Below are 20,825 nucleotides of genomic sequence, written 5' to 3' on the forward strand. Positions count from 1 at the left end.
GCCAAAAAACCCGCATGTGCAGTTTGCCGATAAACAGTCTGCTTTACATCTCTTTCGCCTTTTTCTTTGTAAATGCACAGCCTATTATAAACGAACTCAGTTTATTCTGCAGGAATATCTATCAAAGAAACTCCATTTACTGACTGGAAACCTTTGTGAATCGTCATCCTTTAGAAACTTTCTGCTTTTCTGCGACTCATCTGTGTCGTTCAGGTCGACGCGCAGAGAAAAGCGCACACTACTCCCCCGAGGATTCACTATCTCCGAAGAGAGGCTGCGCACAAAGAGCTTTGATTTACCATTGGACAACACTTTTAAATAGCCTTACTACAGGTGGGTGACGCTTAATCTGGAGCACATTGTTGGAACAGCTGTAGCACAGACGCATGCACTTATCGGCGAAAAGGCACATTGGGCACCTTTGGCTCTACGATTTTAGACAACAAGCACGGAGATCCTCGTGATTACCAGCTGAGAGAGAGAGAGAGAGAGAGAGAGAGAGAGAGAGAGAGAGAGAGAGATGAAAGTTGGTTGTTCAGGCGACTTCAGGTGAATAATTTGTATTGCAGACTATCTCTATTTATGGGACCATGAACTCATCTGCAGGTGCAGGAAACTATCGCAGAGGCTCCATCAAGGCAAACAAGGTAACTTATATTTTAAATCTCGTTATTTAAGGAAACATTACGTTCCTTAACTATTAAAATCTACCAGATTGTGCAGAATTGTTTGAGCACTTTTTTTTTTAAAGCCCACCGATACGCAAAGAGGTGACCCCCTCCCCCTCTTTAAGTCCTGTGGACCGAACTGTAAAAGAAGACGATCGGGTTCCTATTACATGTTGTTGAGATGCAGAGGTGTAGCTGTCTTCTGGGTGCAGTATCTTGATTCCCTTTCGGTAGTTTTCCACCTGTTTATTTAAGTATAGAATCACTCAGCTCACGAGGATTGTTCTGGAAACAGTAGGTGTCATAAAGAATATATATCTGATTGTAGGGAGCTAAAGACGCTCACAAAATGTTGCCTCACTTTAGAAGTTAAGATTAATCTTCTCCATGAGAAGACTGTTTATGATTTTATATTCAACTCTAATTTCATATGTTTTCACTCCATCTTCCTTTATAGCTCAGTGGCTTACACCCTCAGAGTTCAAACAAGGAAACACATGAAATCAACAGACAATAAAAATACATCTCTTGTGACTTGTCCTGTCCTGTAATTCCCCAGCAACAGCACTCGCCTAACATGACTTCCAAGCAGCAGCCGCATATTGGAGCCAAAGTCAACTTGCATTACACCTCGGGGTGCATTGATTGTGGTCTCAGTGAGGACAAAATGCATTTCCCTGTCCTGTGATTTTCTGGAGAGGAGCTGTGAAATATTTAAATTGTGACAAATTTGTCTGTCTCTAGGGGGCATGTCATCCCCAAAAAGGTTTAAAGATCACAGGCTGTAGTAGACTATTTATAGATGAATGTTACCCACAGTGCTACAAGCAAAGTACACTCGTTTAAAAATGCTCTTTTAAGTTTTAGATTAAAGATTGTTCATGTGTGTTGTTTGTGGGAAGCTTGGTGGTGTCTTTGCCTAATCGGCTCCCTGTCATTAATTTAATCACATTTGTGCCGCATTGCTGTGCATGTTTTCTTTGATACAATAGTGTGTAATTTAATCCTAATAAATCTGGATTATTTCCCAGTTTCTGTGTGGATTCACTCATCTTTTAGTCATAGATTAGACCGAGTCTTGATATCGTTCCCTTGTGCTCACGTTGGTTCACGCTGGAGTTAGTTTGCCACCTGCTGGAAGCACAGTCACATACTCAGTCAACATGAGGCTTCTCTGCCAAGCTTCAGCAGTCTGCTGGCATGTTGACAGACTTTTCTCTCATTACTTAGGCTTTGCTGGACTCCAGTCACTTTTACTTAAACAAATTTCTCCACTGTGAAGAGAGGCTATACCTTTTGTACACTCCATATTTCTCATATTTCTGCTGACAGCTCCGCTTACAGCTCAGTGCCGTGAAAGCCCCAAAGCCTTGAAGCTTCTGTGACCAGTATTTTACTTATTAAGGATTCCCAGACACAACCTATTAAATTCTACCATAATCTGTTGGCAATTTGCATAGAAAGGGAAATCATTAAGTCTGGCCTTGGCAATCCAAGCCGCCTACCCTTCTCTGAGGACAGAATAATTTTGAGAAAATGCAGACATGTCTGCACTAAAATTCATTAAACCTGATTTGGTTGGTGTGATTCTGGCCCGAGAATAAGAGAGCTCATATCAACAGTGACTTACTGTCAGAATCTGAATGTATACATTCTTATTCTCATTTCCCTTTTTGCTCTCATCTTCTTTACCCTTTCCTCCTCCTCCTTTTATTTCATAATGCTATTAATTACTAACTAGCTTTTTAAGGGTATTTATGAACCTAATAAAAATATAATAAAAAATTCAACTAATGCAATTATGTTAGTGTCAGAGTCAAAGGTCATCTGCTACTGTATTTTAACCTTACACTCCCATCCAATCAGGAAGCATGAGGACTGTAACAATATGAAATGTTACTCTACATGATTATTGTGGTTTTAAAACACTACTGTGCAAAAGTCTTGATCTACTCCTAATTTTTTAATATTTTGCTACCAAGGAGTCTTGTCTCGAGGAGACCTTTGTTGTCATTTTTTAAAAGTGGTCTTGAGCAATAGTGCGCCTGGTTTTCTGAAGGTCTTTAAACATTTTTATTTGGGCACTGGCTGCTTTTTCAACCTTTTTTAGTCCTTGCACCTGATCATTTTCAAACTCTTTTTTTTCATTTGCTTGATTTTTAAGTCACTTAACACTGATATATAAATTATTCAAGCATGGAAAACGCACCCTAACTCTGGGAGCCAATTTTAAATTGTATCTCTAGACTCTTTGTTACTAGGAGCTTGTTGCAAAAAACAAACCCAGTTCCCATGTCTTTAGCTGAATCTATAGGAAATGCCAAAACATAACATAACACAGTTTGACAAGCATAATATTTTATTTTTGGACTCACAAGGTGGTTCCTTGTTAATACAAGGAACTATTGGTTGAAAACTTGGCATATCTTTGCATGGTGTGCAAAAACTGAGGAAAGTGGACAAGTAGAAGATGTAAAATAAATATGTATCAGGCCTAAAAACAAATCTACACCTTGTGAACAGTATCTGTGTTCTTAAAAATAGAAAAATCCAGCAAAGACCTGAAACAGGACCTGAGAGATGCATCTGGCCCTTCAGCTGATCCATCTACTGTTCACTGAAGCCTCATCAGAGGTGGTCTCAGTGGAAGGGTGGCTGTCAAGAAGTCATTCTTAAGAAAGCTGTCAAATCATCATCAGTGTGCATGAAGGAGACATGCCATGAAACAAGGTGGAGATTCTGTCATGGCTTTGGGATGTATTTGCACCATTCTGAGCCACGGTGGTGTTGACGATCATGTCAGAATTAATTGAATTATTAATGCGTAAAAGTATCATCAGATTTTGATCAACCACACAACGCCATATGGACAGCATGTAATTAGTAGCAGCTTCATATTTCAACATTAAAATGACCCCAAACCCAGTGTAGTAAAAGCATACTGGATAGTGTTCCATTGTGTGGTTTTCTATCAGTCATGGATTGGCCTCCCCAGAGAGTGGAGCTCAGCATTGTAGAAGCAGTGTCATCTTGACAGAGAACAGAACAAAGAAGAGCTTTGAATGTCGTTCATGGAGGACAGGAATTATTCCTAAAGACTACTTAAAGAAGTGAAGGGAAAGTTTGCCTAAGAGAGTTTATGCTGAACAATAAAAGTGGTCATAAGAAATACCGACTTTCAAGTTTTTCAGAATAGTATAAACTCTGATTTAACCTCAAATTCTGTGTTTCCCTTTATGTTTACACAAGCTTTAACAAATCGCTTCTCCTACTTCCCATTATTGTAGCAAAATATCAAGAGAATTGGGGTGGCTCAAACCTTTTGTGCCCTATTGAAAATAACTGAGGTGCAGTTGGCTATGATTTTGTTTAAGATAAAATATTAACAAGAGATTTTGCTGTTTATATAAGAAAGAAGCTGTAGTTGTTGGTCTGAAATGGACTCTAACACACACACACACACACACACATGCAAGGCTTCAATTTGTGGGTATTACCAAAATGCATCATTCTCTTTCAGGATTATCTAATTTTGTATCTAATAAAAGGTCACAAGGTGTCACCACATTAGGGAGTTCTATACTTATATTCATGACTATATTAAGCTTCTGCAGTGTTTGTTGTCAGTCTGAATGCTGCTTCAGCTGCTATTGATGTTTGATACTTGTAGAGATCACATCCATTACTGGCTTCATAATGAAACATTCCCCCACGAGGATGCACAAATCCCACAGAGCATTGTGGAAACAAGGCTGTCACACGAACCTGCTTAATTTAAATTTCCTGAATTATTTTAGGACTCTAATCTTGTCGCACATATCGGTGCTCTGTCGCAAATTTGGAGCGAAAACCTTTTCATTCATCATTTTTGAATCATTTACATCTGATGGAATGGTTACTCAGCATCATGTATTTATGCTTAGACATGCCCCCAGTTGAATCATTGGTATTTTTTTTTAACTTTACACCACAGAGCAGAAAATATATTTCTTTTTTTGCCTCACCGTATCTTGTCTCATCTGTGGTGCCGTCTGCCTCTGGTGCTGCTCGCTGACTGACGTTTTTGAGGCCGGTGGCTTTCCCCTGAGTCTAGACTTCCTTTATTTGCATTAACTAAGAGAGGCAGTCAGACAGTCAGCTGGCATTGCTTTCTCTTTCCCAGATAAAATTTCTGTTGTTTCACTCCGAGGTTTAGCAGAGAGTTTAAAAGAGTTTGTAAGACGGCATTATAAATTTGTCTGCGGAGGTCATACAGCATGTTACCACTCAAGTGTAGTTTTGTGTGTTAGTAAGCAACACGATTGTACCTTTCATCTGTTTGATCGTGTTAGTTTTGAGTGAGCTTGTATCAGCGCTGTTTGAAAGTGTGTGTGTGTGTCAAGGATACACTGGCACCCTGAGCTGAATGTTAAGGTTCCCTGGAGTAAAATTGTACAGACAAACTTTCACTGAAATGATTTGTATGCAGCAGGAATAAGGATGAAATGCCTTTCAAAAGCATTCTGTATTCATCTAGTGAGCCCTCAGTATTTCTGCATTGAACCATTGCACTTTGAATCGCCTGCTTAAAATGTTTGTATTGCTGCCCGCAGCCAGTAGTAACCATTATAAAATGACTCTCATTTTCCTGATGTGCTCACACACACACATTTTCCGTGCACATTTTGATACCATCTGTTTATTTTATCCAATGACCGCTTTGAAAGTGATAATGCTGTAGCAAACAATAGCACATTGTTCAATGAAATGAAATTCGGAGACAGAAACAACCAGGGATGCCCAGAAGCAACAGACACCATTCAGCAGCAGTCATTTTTCACCACTAACTGCTATGCTGCGATTAGGCTCCCCAGGGAAGGCTTGCTGTAGATGAGAACCATGTTTATAAAAGCTGTCCAGGTTTTGCAGCTCCCGGCCACCTTTGAGCACCTAAAGCTCTTCATCCTGGACACAATCTTGCACTTGCATTGCTCCCTGGGGCGCAGGGTTCATCTGTTCCTGTCACCTGTGACAGATGACCTGATAGTACTCTGCCTGTAGTGAAGCCACTTGCTGATAAAGACACATCATAGCGTGACACACAGATATTCCCAGATTCATTCCTATTCTGACGAATAATGCTGTTTTCTCTATTCATATCTTTGCACTGGTGTTGTAGCCTGAACTCAAAGTGAAGCGTGTACGAAGTGCATACCAAGGACAGCAGCATGAATCTTTAGGATCCACAGGGAGTGTCAGGGATCGGTACCGTGGTCTGGCTGAAGGTCAAAATCAGAGCTGGACTCAGGACGTAACGGCTTGATGCTGTTATCAGACACCAAGTTGTGAAGTGAAGGACACGTACAGAGGCAAACATGCATGCTTATGCGCACCTTTTTACACCTGAATGTTAGCGTTTTAGGATTTCACACAGAATTTTATCCTGTAGTTGTGAAATACTATCTCTGCAGCCGTGTTGAAAACATTACTTCTTTCAGTCCATGTACAGTTGTGGTCAGAAGTTTACATATCCTATCATGGGCATGAATGTCCTTTTAATATTGGGGCTTTTAAGGATTTCTTTGAAGTGCTCCTCTTTTAGGGTGGAATGATTGAACAGCAAACATCTTCAATGACTTTAAAAAACAAGAATTGGGTGCAGAAGTTTGAAATTATTTTTGATTCTCTCGAATCCACACCATATTCATATTAAAAGTATATATACCGGCTCAAGCATATACATACATCTTCACTAAAATATAGCTTAATGTCCAGGGTTGGAAATGTAATGTTCGCCTGTTTTACCCATTCTAAATCCAGTTTTGATATTTGTTTGGGATCATTGTCCTGTTGGAACACCCAACCATGTCCAAGTTTCAAACATCTAGGTGTTGACTTGAGGTGAAGTTAAAGATTTGAGGTAGTCCTCCTTCATTATTTCTTCCACTTTGTGCAGTGTACCAGCACCACCACTGGCAGCAATACAGCCCCGGAGCATTATGCTACCACCACCATGCTTGACAGCTGGTACAGTGTTCTTAGGTTTTGAAAGCCACATTGTAGCCAAATAGATTAATCTTTGTCTTGTCTGACCACAAAACCTTTCTCCAGATGAATTTGGCTTGTCTGTGTTGACAACTGGAAATTTCAGCTTCGGCACCCTCTCAGTCCACGGTCAGGGGAAACTTCTTTTATTGTGGACAGTGACACTAATGTTCCTGCAGTTTCCAGTTCATGGCAGGCTTCATTGTTGGTTGTTCCTTTGTTTATCATAAAACTGCAAACCAATTCCCTCTCATTTGAGTGAGAGGGAATTGGATCTTCTCCCAGATCATTGTCACCCATCCAACTAACTTCAACTTATGTACAATTGTTTGACCTGATCTTGCAATCTGGAGTTATCTAGAAATGGCTCCAGGATACTTTCGTCACTTGTGGAAATCTACAACTCTTTTATTTGGAGAGTATTGGTCAGTCCAATGAGTGACACGGTGTTTTATGCTGAGAAGTAGAAACTTTCCATCCTGTAAAAATAACAGCTCAAAGAATTTGTTAAAATTATCAAATTTCAATGACATTCATGGCCATGATGTCTATATCTAAACTTCTGACCACAACTGTACGTGGGTTGAAAGGAGAAACATTTTCAACACTGCTGCAGAGATTAAAAAAAAAAAAAAAAAAATCAAACAATTACCAGAAAATTCTGTGTGCAATGCTAAAACACTCAGGTATGATAAGGTTTGTATGAGCATGCATATTTGCCTCTGTATGTGTCCTCCCCTCTATAACTGTGTCTGATGACATCATCAAGCTGTTATGTCCTTCTGACCACAAATGTGGAGCTGTTTCGGTATTACCAGACAAATTATGGTATAAAAATTCAATTAAGAAGCTGGATACACCATTGCAGCAGACACTTCCACACAAACCAAAACATAAACTGATGATTTCATTATCTCCACTGGGCTGAATGCTAAATCTTGTTTTCTCACTGGATCTGGAGGCCCATATGTGTCTCACAGAAGTCCCTTCACCATGCTGATATATGTGATTTAAAAACACAGAAATGCAAACTGTCATTGCGATTTATACGCAATAAACTAATGTCTCCTGAATATTATTGCGTGCTATCAATTGTAGACGTTATTAATGATTGTGTTTTGACATCAGCTCTTAAAATGTGTTGATGGTTGCTCATGTTCTGCAAAATCAGCAGACGCTGACAAATGGACGGACTCTGTAAGTAAATATAAGCAGTGCTATAAGTTTTCAAGCTGTGCATGGTTAATGCTCTGTCGGTGTGATAAAACACTACGTCACCTCTGTGCTCTACAGCAATAACCACGTTGACCTTTTATACTAATTGCAATTACAGTGACTTATTGTGAGCCAGCATTATTCATAATCATAGGAGTGTATGTCGTAGCTGTAAATGTGAGAAAAATGAATGCAGAAGATGACCAATCAGGGGCTTGTTTAAAGGACCCTGGGGAAATGTCACGGCATAAAATGAGCTTGTTAACAGAAATAGCTATAACTACAACCGCCATTTCTTCTATGAACTTGAAAGACTTTATTATCCTTTGGTAAAGTCACCAGAGCAATTACTCTCTTTGATGAAACCTCATCTCCTGTGGCGCGTGTGAACTACAGTTCATCTTTATCCTCAGTGTAGAGCGGCCTTAAATGCGGGTCCTGTTAACACGAAGAAGAAAAAAAACCTAAATAAGCGCAGCTGTTCTTCTTTTGTGTTGTTGTGGTTTAATTTAAAAGTTGATCGTCTTGCGTGCTGTGATTATGCTGCCTACATTTAAATAAGCGCTGCAATTCATCAGCTGCTGCTGCGGAGTTGTTGTCTGTGTGCAAATCAAACATGTAAAATATGAGCCGAAACCCGGCGGCCATTAGAGATAAACTGCTGCAGCTGCGGGGGAAGACTCTGGCTTCAAACAGGCTCATGAGTCACGGTCAAAAAGAAATGTAGCTGACTTTTAATGCAAGTATTTATGAACCACCGTGAAACCTCAAACCAGGTCTTACCACAGGGTGTAATACATGCCACCATCCATGAAATAAGAACGCAGGCGGCTCAACTTTATGTTAGTCACTTGCCCACTGACAAACTGTCAAGGTCACCTTCTGCTCACAAATGTCGAATTAGTTAACATGTTCTTTCATCTGTGAAGTGTAAAAGTCGGGGCAGCGTTAACACTTTAGTGACGTTGCGCTGTTTACAATTTTGATGTTCACACAACTTCAGCATCCTGAGTTCACACACAAGCAAAAAGCTGGACAGCATCGACACGAGGATATAATTCAAACCCTGAGTCCATATCAAGCCTGGGTGTGAGAGGTGGCCTTGTGATTTACTACGCTTGGATCCTGCTGTGTGCCATTTTAAATGAATGAGTTATGAACACTTTGCCATTCATGCTGTCCGTGACGGTCCTCTTAGGGCGTCTTGCCTCTGGCTTTTGTCATATTCAGCTGAGCGGGTTAGATGCAGAAGGAGAGGGCAGTTTGGCTTTTCACTTAGAAATATCACCTCTTCTAGTTTTATAAAAGCCATTTTGTCGCTACTGTCTTGTGGCTTAGTGCTACGGTTCGGTTAAATAAGCTGGTTACTCAGTCTCAGCCCTGGAATTCATTACGGGAGGTACAAATGCTACATAAATAAATCTGCAGTAGTGTTGCCTGTGCCAGGATTCTGTCCTGTCAGTGTAGCTTGATGGGTGTGTGTGTGCATGTGTGTTTGGGCAGGTGGGCGGAGTTGTATTTTATGATAGAGAAGACAGGAAGCATAAATATTACTTGTGCTTAATCACAACCCAGCTGCAATGCTGAGTAAAATGATCAATTTCTTGGTAATATTTACACACATTGGACACACACACACACCCCCACTTAGACACACACACTCTCAAAGAGAAAAAAGCCTAGCAGGCAATGTTGTTACTAATATGTTGAGGAACATGTTATTATTTATATGCTACAGTATATTTGTGTGTGTGTGTGTGTGTGTGTGTGTGTGTGTGTGTGAGAGAGAGAGAGATTTACTTACACTATTCAACTCCACCTTTGCTGAGTAAAGTCTTGTCGAGAGAGTTTAAGCATATTTGTGTGCAGGAGTTGAGGCAGCGAGCGAGCCAGGGAGGGAGGGAGTAAGGGCGGCAGAGATAAGTAACGTTTGGAGGAGCCTGTACCACCACCTCTCCCGCACCCCCCCTTTGGAGACGATGCCAGTGTCTGTGATTGATTCACCCGGCGAGTAGAGAGGGAGGCGTTCTCGCTGGGCTCCCGGACCCCCAGGTCATCCTTTCTCTTAGCTGTAGGGGAAGGGAGGGGAAGGGGAGGAGGTTGGCGGGGTGGGGGAGAGGAATTCTCAGACACCTCCAGCAACCCCAACTTCACAGCACAAAGGTGTGAGCACAGCGAGAGGAGAAGGCAAGTGGCACTTTTCACCATGTCTGTCCTCATAGCCACCCAGCTGAAGATAGACACCAGCACTCCTTCCAGAAGGGTAAGGGGCCCTTTTAGCATGCATGACACGCTGTGGGGGAATGTCTGTGTTTGTGGGTGAGCCTCCTGCTACTGACAGAACAGGCTGCTGGCTGTTTTTGATAACAACTGGACAGGCAGGAAGAGAGCGGCGGGTCCTCATCTCCCCTCTGCCAGGATCTTGATGGACAAATGCTTACCACTTTTAATTTTCTTTCAAGAGGCGACTTCTAATGAATGGCTGGCTGCATACGCTGTGGAGAATACCTTGCGCCTCATTGTTAATATTTGTGATGTTACCACATAATGACTTCAGTTCAGCTGCTCACTATGAGGAAAAGTTAGGTATGAAAGTATGATTGCAGTGCCATGTTAGATGTTTTAAAACGACTGCTTTGCATTGCCTTTTCTTTGCTTAATCTTTGCTTATGTGAAAATCCTCCAGACTTGACTTTGAGGTCAACTCATTAGATTAAATGCTGACAGTTTACTGCTCTCATGTTTGCATGCAAATGGGCTACAAGGGAGATTGATGACGAGCAGAAGTTGCTGTGCGACTTTGGTGTTCTTGAGCAATTAAAATTATGTAAATTGTAGCTTTCTGGAAGTTAGAGAAAGGAATGCCCGTAGCTCTAAAACTCTCTCCTGCAGAGCAGCGTTTAGATTTGTGCAGCACTCCAGATCACAAATACACTTACATTTTGTGCCACGTGGAATAATAAATGACCAGAAGGGTCATACCAATCAATAACTTGTGCAGGGCGGGTTTGCATTAAGCCTTGCATGTCTCATACCATAAACTCCTTCAATTCATTTGTCATAATCCATTTTCAGCTCTCGTTTTGCTGTGCACACTATCTTTCTATCCGCACCCAAACACACATTTGACAGTAAATTTATAGTGACATGCTCTAGTTTGGTTTCTCTGTTTCCTATCTCCCCCTTCGATTCCTTCCTCTTTCTTCTCCCCATCATCTGCCGCTGCCACAATCCACAGCTGTAGTCTGCTGCTCCCCCTCAAACCACAGTCTATTCTACAGCATCAGCCAGCATTAAACTCCATTTCCTCAGTGACTTATCTGCTGCCATTTCAATTTGGGCTCAGTGCATAGCTTCCCTTCACTTGTAATACACTGGGAGATTCAGCTCTCCATAAAAGATAATATTCCCCTTCCAATGGGACACATCCTCAACTAGTTTCACTCAGGGAATGGATTTTATGCAGGCAAATAAGGGCTTAGAACAGGTTAGAAATGGCAATATTTACATTTATGTGAATTTACACTAGGAAGGTCATCAAATGATTCACACATAAAGTGTTACCTATATGAGACTAAATATGTGCCAGTGATTTGTGGCAGCTTCCTTCTTCTGTGCAGTGGACCAGAAGTGTAATGAATACAGTACTTGCAGCCAAGAGTAATTGAAGTGACCATTGTTACATGGCCCGAAATGAGCCAAGTGTTGTAATGTAGTCTTAGGGTGTAATTCAATGATAAGGAGACTCTGCAGTCTCACAGACTTTGGCTTTCAGTGACACACAATTCAATTTTGATAAACACTGATGGAGAAAGATGTTTCTACCCTGTGAGTAATGGCTGATCGATCGATCTATCGATCTATCGATCAATCTATCGATCTATCTGTCTGTCTGTCTATCTATCTGTCTGTCTCTTGTGGTATCACAATACAGAAATGCTGAAAAACTTCACACTTTGCATGACAATAAGCTACAAAAATCATGATCCCTGTGTAAACAAATACCAAGATGTGCAGTGCATCGCAGCATCAGTGTGTGTATTATAATAATCGTTCCAATACGTCCGTTTGAGTAATTAGCTCTCTGATTTCTTTCCCACCATTTTTTCATCTGCGAATTACATTGCAAGTGAGTGAACAGGCATCTGCTTTTCCTTCATTCATTTGATAAGCTTTGCCTCTGGAAGTCACGTGACTGGGGTAATCCACGCTGTGAAGGAAATGTGTTTAAGGTGTTTTAATAAAAATATGCACGTTTGAGGCCAGATTTTATACATACAATGTGAGTTAATGCTTTTATACAATATATTGCTGTGTGGATGTTCTGTCCTAACTGTTGACAATGCTGCTAAGTGCGCACCAAACTGTGGCTGACCTGCTGTTGTTGTTACAGTGATGCCACAAATCTGCCCCTTTCACCTCATGCAGCATCTTCACCGACATCTATTCCCTTTCTGTGCTCCCCCGAGGAGACGCGCCTTGCAGCCTGAAAACATTTGATCTGGAGGCATTTTAATGAGTTACGGCGTGTAATTCCTTCTTGAAGACTGCTTCTGATAATTGGACAAATTTGATGTACACAAGTGTATTTGTGATGATTTTTAATCGATGTGAGAGCAAGCTATTTACAGCTCGGTAATGGACTGTCTCGAGAAGAGCTTCAAGATAAAATGTATGTGCCCAGGCCACAGCGAAACGGGGCATGTAATCCGACACCGGCAGCGGGGTGATAAAGAAACTTGTTGCCATGGTTGTCCCAGCACAGCATCGAGAGAAATCACTAGTGTCCAGCTAATGTAGAATGGGGAACGGTGGAAAAATGTGATTATGATGGGCTGTAACTGAATTTGTTCTCTCTTACATGCATGTAGAGGGGTTCAGCAATTTCCTTGTTCAGCTGACTGATGTTCAGAGGAAATTAGATATTACTGCACACCCGCAAAACATCGATTGATTGATCGGTCTCCTCTTCCATCCAATTAATTTGTGTCATTTTGTTGTGCTGTGTGGAATGCTAATGGAAAGATGTTGGGCTGCAGTGGCATTTCACTTCATACAAATACATTAATATTTGCATTGTGAGTGATTAACTAAATTTATATAGGCACCACACTACAGTATGTACTGTATGGTATCCTGTTTATGGTAATAGAAATAACAGTATGCGTGACAGTGTTGCTGTGCAGCTTAATATCCAGCTTACCTTTGTTGTACATATTTTTAAAGATGTCAAACGTTAAGAAAATAAGATCAAACACACTTAATTCTTAAAAATTTCCAAGGCAGGAGATCTAAAACAGAAAAGAGCAAACATTAAAATGATTTTTTTGTGTGTGTGTGTGTGCAATTATAAAAAAGATTTACTTTCCCTTTTCTCTCTCAGATTTCTTGGTTTCCCTCTAGTCTTTCTTGCTAATAATGTTTAATGCTATTGTGGGATTTTTTTTTACCTCCAGGCTGCCTCAGAGTTTTCCACCTCTCTGCGGAGAACATGATCACCAGTTTTTGGCATTGTTTCATTTCATTCTAGGAGGAGAAAAATAATGACTTCCCTCTGGTCCTCATATAATAAAATAACATCTGTGCATTCAGTTAGTAAAATTTCTGGCAAAGTTGGTGTGTCAGTCCCTCACTGGAATTAAAAAATAAACTCACTGAGGGGAGTTTACAGCATAGCGGAGCTTCATAAAGCCATCACTCACAGCGTCATAAAGTGCACCAAAGTGCATCGTATCATTTGAAATAAAATGCATCTGTGACGTGTTTGAAATATAATTACAATGTTACATATCACAAGCGAGGTAAGCTTTAGCTTGCACTGTCTCCAACAGTACCATTAGCTACCCACAGAGGTTTTACTGCAGCTATCATTGTCATTATACCTGGTTATTACATGCTTCTTCAAATTTTTACCACCTATAATGCAGAGCTTGACTGCAGTGGTGTTTGTGGGAGCAGGGAAAGGAGTAGCTCCAGTCATCTGCTGTGTCTGTGTGGAGGCGATAGGGGAGTCAAGCTGAGCCCGGGCTCCCCGGCGCTGTCCTGAGGGGAGCTTTAAAGCAGTGAGGCAGTTCACAATAGCTCCCCAACAAGGTGGGGGAGATTGGAAGACATCTATCAGAGAGGCTGGGATTGATGTCAAGTGACTCAGGCCTATTTCCCAAGGGGTGCGCAGACCCAGGAAAAGGCATTTATGAACTAGGGAAACAAATGACAAGGACCGAGGCAAGCCACCATGGAAGGCGAGAGATTGCTGGAAGCCCAGAGATGTTCAGTCCAAAGCACAAGTTTCTGCTGAAACTCCAATTACGAGGTAGACAAAGCATCAAACAAAGTTCATTACTTTTTGAATCATACTTGGAGTCAAAGGAAAAAAATGACTCAAACTCATGAGGAAGGGGAGAATAGGGAGTAATGTCCACTATCCTTATTTTGTTTTGTTTTGTAAATAGCCAAACATTTGAAGTGAAAATTCTGTATTCCAGATGGATGTACTATTATTCGGGTTATATTCATAATTCAAGCCACGAATCAATGAGCCTTCAGCAGTTCTTTCAAGACTCGAGATAACTCACCATTTATAAAAGAAATTTAATTGAAACTCACTCTTTATTCAGAGTTCAAGATAGACCTTTTACATTTCTACTACTCTAGTCAGTTCACCTTGATAACACTTTGCAAATGATTGCCAAATGAACTTGATTTTACTTAATGAGAGAAGCAAAACGGCGGTATTCAGCAGAGCGTGTGCAGAGCTGTTTGGAGCTGCGCTTTAGTGCTGCTTTGAAGTTGTACCCCTCTGAAGATGACCTATTTCCCAGAAATACAGCTCAGCGCCAGTTGGGTGATAGTTTGAGTGAGAGGCCATGGCGTGTTGGCCTGTGGCATCCTTGACAGGAATGGCAGAGATTTGAACACTTTGACCCAAGAGCCTTTCCCTCCCTCCATCGCATATAAGCCAATATTCTGCATTTACCAGAGCTGCATTGCTGTGGCCTCTGTGAGCATTTCAAGCATGAAATCACTTGCAGTGTTATGAGCTGAATAACACTTGTGGTTGTGAACTGAATGAAAATATTGGGCCGAAGTAGGGAAGGGGCATTTTTATGGTTTGTAGCACTGCATGTAGATGGGCTTTCAAGAAAGGTTTTCATCAGGCTCTAAGAAGCTGCAAAGGATACGTTTAACCATGTTTGTACACATTTTAAATATATATTCCTTTTATTTTATCCAGTTGTGTGACTCAAATATACGCTGTGCTTCAGAGTATTTTCTGTTTTCTATCTTTAAAGAAAGAACTTCCCTCTTTGTTGTGTCACATGTGGAGTACACATCTTAAGAGGCGTTTGGTCAGCCTGTCCTAAACCAGAGCGCCACAGAGAGGCACTAGAGCTCCGTCCTGGGACCATACGCAGTCACATGAGAGGCAATTTTACAACCTCGCTCATAAAATCATAAATGAGAGAGGCTTCTTATTCTGCGCTTTCACATCGAAGTCTATACAAGCGAATCTGTGCATCGCTGGCGCATTTCTGCGCGCAAAGCAGTGCACAAAGAAGTGCAGTGACAGTAGTGCTACAGTAAAGCTGCTCTCACAGCGTTGGTCACTTCACATGCAGAGCGCGTCTGCGGTGAGTACCGTCGGGCTCTCTGCGTCCTTCACACTTTTCATATGTGAGGTCAGTCCGGTATACACATAGCCGGAAGAGTCGAATCAGTATCTGTTGCTCGTTTGTTTTTGTTTGTTTTTGGACGGGGGGAGGTGGACAATCACTCGGAATCATCTGGATGATCGAATATCTGATGGAAACTCAGCGCATCCGCCTGCCATCTCTCTGAAAGGAGGCATCAGGAAACTGAAGAGGGGAGACAACGTGTCGTGAATACAGAAGAGAGCAACTATTGACACCTACAGCCCACCAGTCTGCCGTGCGCCTGGGCAAAGCTAAAAGGACACGGCTGCGAATGATCCGGCTTTATATTGGTCTATCACTCCAACGCTGTGAGTCATCCACACTATCCACAGATGCTTATTTACTAGCCAAGTGTCTTCACCTCGTCTTTTTTTTTTTTTTTTTTTTTTTTGCTCCATCCCGGAGGTGAAAGCTGGCTGCCTGCCATCGGTTCTCTTCGAAGCGCAAATAAACCAAACAGACTGTCCAAGTCATACAATCAGACGAGACCTGCTTGTGACTCTGACATGCTGTAAGTTGTTTTTGTTGTTTTTTTTTTTTTTTATCTGAACCGGACCAGTATTATGGCTTCGCTGTACCAGAGATTCACCGGAAAGATCAATACCACCAATTCCTTTCCGCACCCACCTGAGGCCAGCCACCTTCTTGGTGGACAGGTTGCAGACGAGGAAAACGCAGCGAAGACCCCTCAGCAACTCCTCGATGGGAGACCTCACGTCCAGTACCGCAAAAAATGCCTGCGGGAGGATGAGGACGTAAGAAATTAGTTTTTTCTTTGTTGTTTGCATGCATAAAACCACAATTATGCACATTTTAGACAGTAATTCTTCAAACACACTCATTCAGACCCCAACAGGCCTCCCTGAAGCTCTCACACTGCTTTCACTTTTAAAAGATGTTAAAGAAACTTTCAAAAGCTTGGTTTATATTCTGTGGCAGCTGCAGTCTTCCATTATTATGTTGCTTCTGCTTGTGTTGCAGTGTTTTTTTTAAAAAAACATTCGTTTGTTCCACTACTAGTGGATGTCAGCAATAGTAGCATTAAAGCTCGACGTGCTTCAGGTGACCGTGATGATGATTTGACTTAAAAATCAACACTTTCTGCTCCATATGTTTCATATCTGTCTGCAGAGAGCCGCTGATGGGTTGCATGGTGCTGACCGTGGTGCTGAAACTGCGAACAGCACCACAGCAGTGTTGTGGTTATAGAAAGTGACAAAACATAAGCGTCTGACTCATTTTTGAGAGGTTCATGAAGAGGGTGTTTGGCCCAACCATGACCCTAAACCCCCTCCCAACACACAAACACACACACAAGCCTTTAGCATAACAGCTCAAATTTCTCACTGTGGATTTTGATGGATAAGTTGAGGGCCAGCTCAACGAGGCAGCTGCCTGGAGCCTCAACAGCACAAGGGACGCAAAGGAGAGGAAGAAATATTTTGTAAAATTTATAGTTCCACCATAAAAATATGCCACTAATGTGGCCCAAGCACTTTAAAGACACCGGTCACAGTAAACAGATGATCTGATGAAAGGAAGCTACGCATACAGATGTTCCCTGCAGCATTATAAATTGGAGCAACATGTGATAAATTGCAGTGTGGGTGCAGACGACTCCTCAGATTGCCTGTAGAAGTCGGATTGTTGGTTTTACAAAAGAGAGGCTGTAGCGGGGAACTAGGATCTAAAAGTTGAACAAAATATTACTGTCAGGCTGCAGTGATCTAGACACACAGACGGGTGCACAGCCAGAACTGTCTTAAAAGGTTATTAATGAGGTTGACGAATATTTAATGTAACCCAGGGGAATCTGAAGGCGGTGCTTGCTGTTTACAGCTGTTTATTGGAGTCTTTCCTTAAAGTTCATCCAATAATCGCAGCTTCATGGGGTTACTTACAGCTGCAGAATCATCAGGAGGGTTTCAGCAGAGAGAGTTATTAATAATCATTAAATATTCTCAATGCGGATAGAATTAAATCACAGTCTGTATTTTTTTTACACATTAGTCAGATGACCTGTCACACTCACACACTTTTTGCAGTTAAATCATTTGTTACACACCAGCTAATCCAAGGTTGAGTTCAAATGTTTCCTAAGGCACTGCAGTAGCAAGAACCAGTCCTGGATAGGTGGTACTATATGGGAAAAAATAATAAGAAGGCTCAGTTTATGAAACATTGTTGGAATGGCTTTTCTGCTCAGTCCTGCTGGATTGTGTTTGACTTTGTTCTGTGCTTTTTAGATTTAATGACAGGTACATCATCGCGATGCTTTTTATTAGTTCACTGTTTGTCTGCTTGTAACCATGACGTGAAATTGCTTCTCATACAAAAACCAAAATGCTTTACTTCAGCCTTTCTCTATTAGATTAGAAGATGGCTATTTGGACTTTGTGCCTGTTAGAGACGACAGCAGCCAGTGCCTCCAAACTGTAGTGGTTTATGCAATCACCTAACAAGCAAAAGATCCCTGGTTCATTTATGGCGAAAACACAAAGTGTTTGTGTCATTCTGTTTCCATTTCTGAAAACAAACACAACATGAAGTGCAGAGCTCTCAGACAATTTTGTCCCCTAAACATTTCTGACATTTGTGTTACTGGTTTCTCTTTTTTTTTCAGCCTAAGAAGACCCATATGCATCTAGCTATGTAGCATCAACCATACATCCACCAAATAGCGAAAACTCACAGAAGGCTTGAGATTGGCTGGAATCTCACATTCTGTCTGCACAAAGACAGAGTTGTTAGGAAATGTGTTGCTTGTTTTCTGCAGGAAATAGAGGTATAGTCCTCTGGCTGTGTCCTATACACCTCTGGACAAAAAGAAATAACCTACCATTGCTTCCTTTAAGCTTATAACCTCATTTTTATGGATAATTCTGTACTGGCGACTTGACAGTCACGATTTTCTTAACAAACAGACATCATTTTACCCGTTAAGTCAGAAGTTGTTATTGTACTGCAAGATTTCCAATTTATTACATTTGCACTATTAACCTTGAGGTCACCTTTAGTCCCAATGTCTCTCTGAGTCGTGCTGGAGCATGAAATTGCCTTTTGCCTCAAGAGATGGGGAGACCATTTCAAGAAGTACAATTTCCAATCCCTCCCTCCTTGGCAAAAGTTTGCCCGCGCTGTTGTTGTTCTCCTTTATTTTGCAGACGGAAGAAGCAAACAACTGAATCGGACATTCGTGAATTTAATTTCATTCATCCAAATATTTACCAGCGAACACTCGTGCGTCTGAGGGTTTACTCTGAGTTAATGAAAAGCAGAAAGAATTACATTTTTTGTAAACAACAGTTTCATTTGTTTGCTGCTGTGTTGTTCTGAGCTCTTGGGTTCGCGAAATGCAGGCACTGCATCTTTGTTTGTCGGAGAGCTGTGTGTGTGTGTGTGTGTGTGTGTGTGTTTGTGTGTGTGTGATGAGATTAATTCCCGCTTTGCACTGTGTGTCAGTGTTTCATGGTAGAGTTTACGTCACCTAGGGAGATATCAGCAGTAGTTCGTTCTCCTCCTCATTACCCTTTACTGTAAATAGAGGCCTGTGAACATCTTAATTAACTGTTGGATATAAAGTTGAAAAAGGGTAGCATTTTGCCTTAAGGCTGGAGCCTGGAGACACATTCATGACTCGGCCTGTATTGACATTTTCTTTATAGGTTACATAACTGAAAAAAAACCCACATCCCCTTTTGCTTGTGTCTCGCCCTGTGATCTGGAATAATGACACGTGACTCACAGTCAACATATCGAGTAATAAAAACATTATTCACGCTGTTTTTCTTTGACAAATAAAGAGGAGGTGGTTGAATTACCCTTTTTTTATAGAGACCTTAAGACAAGTGACAAAACCTTATAAGAACAAATATGAAAAAGAATCATTGTGAATTAAAGTAGCTCAGATTTATAAAGAACCACATGATAAAAATATTGCTCTCTTTAACATTTCCTTCTCGTTTCCTTTAAAAAAGACATCAAATCTAAATTCTTGTGATCAATGATTTACTAGAGGCCATGCTCATGGTTCATTTTCAGCTGTAATAAGCATCATCTGATGTAATGAGTAAGCCTTAAAAATGTATAACTACAAACGAAGGACAAAGTCAACCTCCATTTATACCAGGGCTTAATTTCTCATGATCCTTTTATGGAGCTCTAATCTAGATTTTATGATTTGGTGATGAAGGCTGTCAGTTTTCTAAATAAGTTGAACATTTTACTGAATAAAAGCCACAGTCCTACTGATTCCCATAGTTTCTATCCCCAAAATAGCTAAAAACAGACCCCCTGCTGCTAATTACAATGACAGCTGTATTCATGTCTGACTATAAGTACTAGTCATTAGTGAAAAGCTCATTTCCCACAGGGCCACCTTAATCTCAGAATAGCACGCTGCTCTGTAATGCCTTAATATTTCGATCTCGGTCTGGGCTTCCGCTTTTAAAATCAACCGAAGTATGCTGAAAATGTGGTTTCATTTTACTTTTAATTAGCTCTTTTTACACATATGTAATATGCCCTTATGACCAAGAGATGGTGTGATGGCGTCCCTGAGGGCCAAAGAAGCATTTTTGAAACGGCAAAGTGGGCAGGCTGTATCTCTGGGGACAAGCACAAAGAGCTCTGAGCTCTCTGATTTCCCTTTAGTAATTACAGGACTTTGTTTGTAGTGAACCCATTGTATTTCAGGACACTGCCAGCTCTTCAGTATTGAAAGCATCATTACACTACATATCCTCTTTTAATTAATTTAATTAAGTTTCCTTTCGGAACGTTTTATCTGAGGAAAAATTCCCCGAGCACTAAAATTTCAGATTCTGTTTTGAATCAGAAGGAAATTGATGTTCAAAAGGAATGAATCATAAATTACCTTTGCTGTGTGACTTAAAATTGAATTCATGTTGGATAGACTGCCCAGGGCTTATACGTACACGAACACGCACGCAAACTCGCAGCCTGTCCTCATGCGTCCCCTTAACTGTGCCTTCTGCTTAGACATACTCCAGATCTGAGTAAGACAGTTTGGCCCGGTTCCCAAGTCTTCGTTTAGCTCTGTGCTTCCTTTGAGGTCCAGAGCTCAGATAAATCAGCCAGACGGAGCTCAAGAAGAGCAGCCAGATAAAAGAAAGAGAGCAATGAGATGCGTTAGGCTGTCCTCATTATCTTTGAGGAAAGGCTAACTGTGTGCTTCAGATGACGACTGCTCACTGAAGGATGC

General features: G+C 41.2%; 1 protein-coding gene across 3 annotated transcripts in view; it reads left to right on the forward strand.

Annotated features, from left to right (window-relative positions):
- Nucleotides 1-563: 563 nt before the first annotated feature.
- Nucleotides 564-20,825, forward strand: part of LOC102793730 (A-type potassium channel modulatory protein DPP6-like) — a 94,993-nt gene continuing 74,731 nt past the window's right edge. Inside the window, exons 1-2 of one of the 3 annotated variants that reach the window (XM_006786466.3) lie at nt 15,405-15,909; nt 16,161-16,356. In XM_006786466.3, coding sequence (XP_006786529.1) covers nt 16,165-16,356 — 192 coding nt within the window. In that variant the 5' untranslated portion in view covers nt 15,405-15,909; nt 16,161-16,164. Of the gene's footprint in view, nt 648-15,404; nt 16,357-20,825 lie in introns of those variants that run through there. The other 2 variants (XM_087831960.1, XM_087831961.1) reach the window with 2 other exon arrangements.

The sequence above is a fragment of the Neolamprologus brichardi genome, chromosome 18 (genome assembly GCF_056152115.1).
Source record: "Neolamprologus brichardi isolate AB-2024 chromosome 18, ASM5615211v1, whole genome shotgun sequence".
Taxonomy (NCBI): domain Eukaryota; kingdom Metazoa; phylum Chordata; class Actinopteri; order Cichliformes; family Cichlidae; genus Neolamprologus; species Neolamprologus brichardi.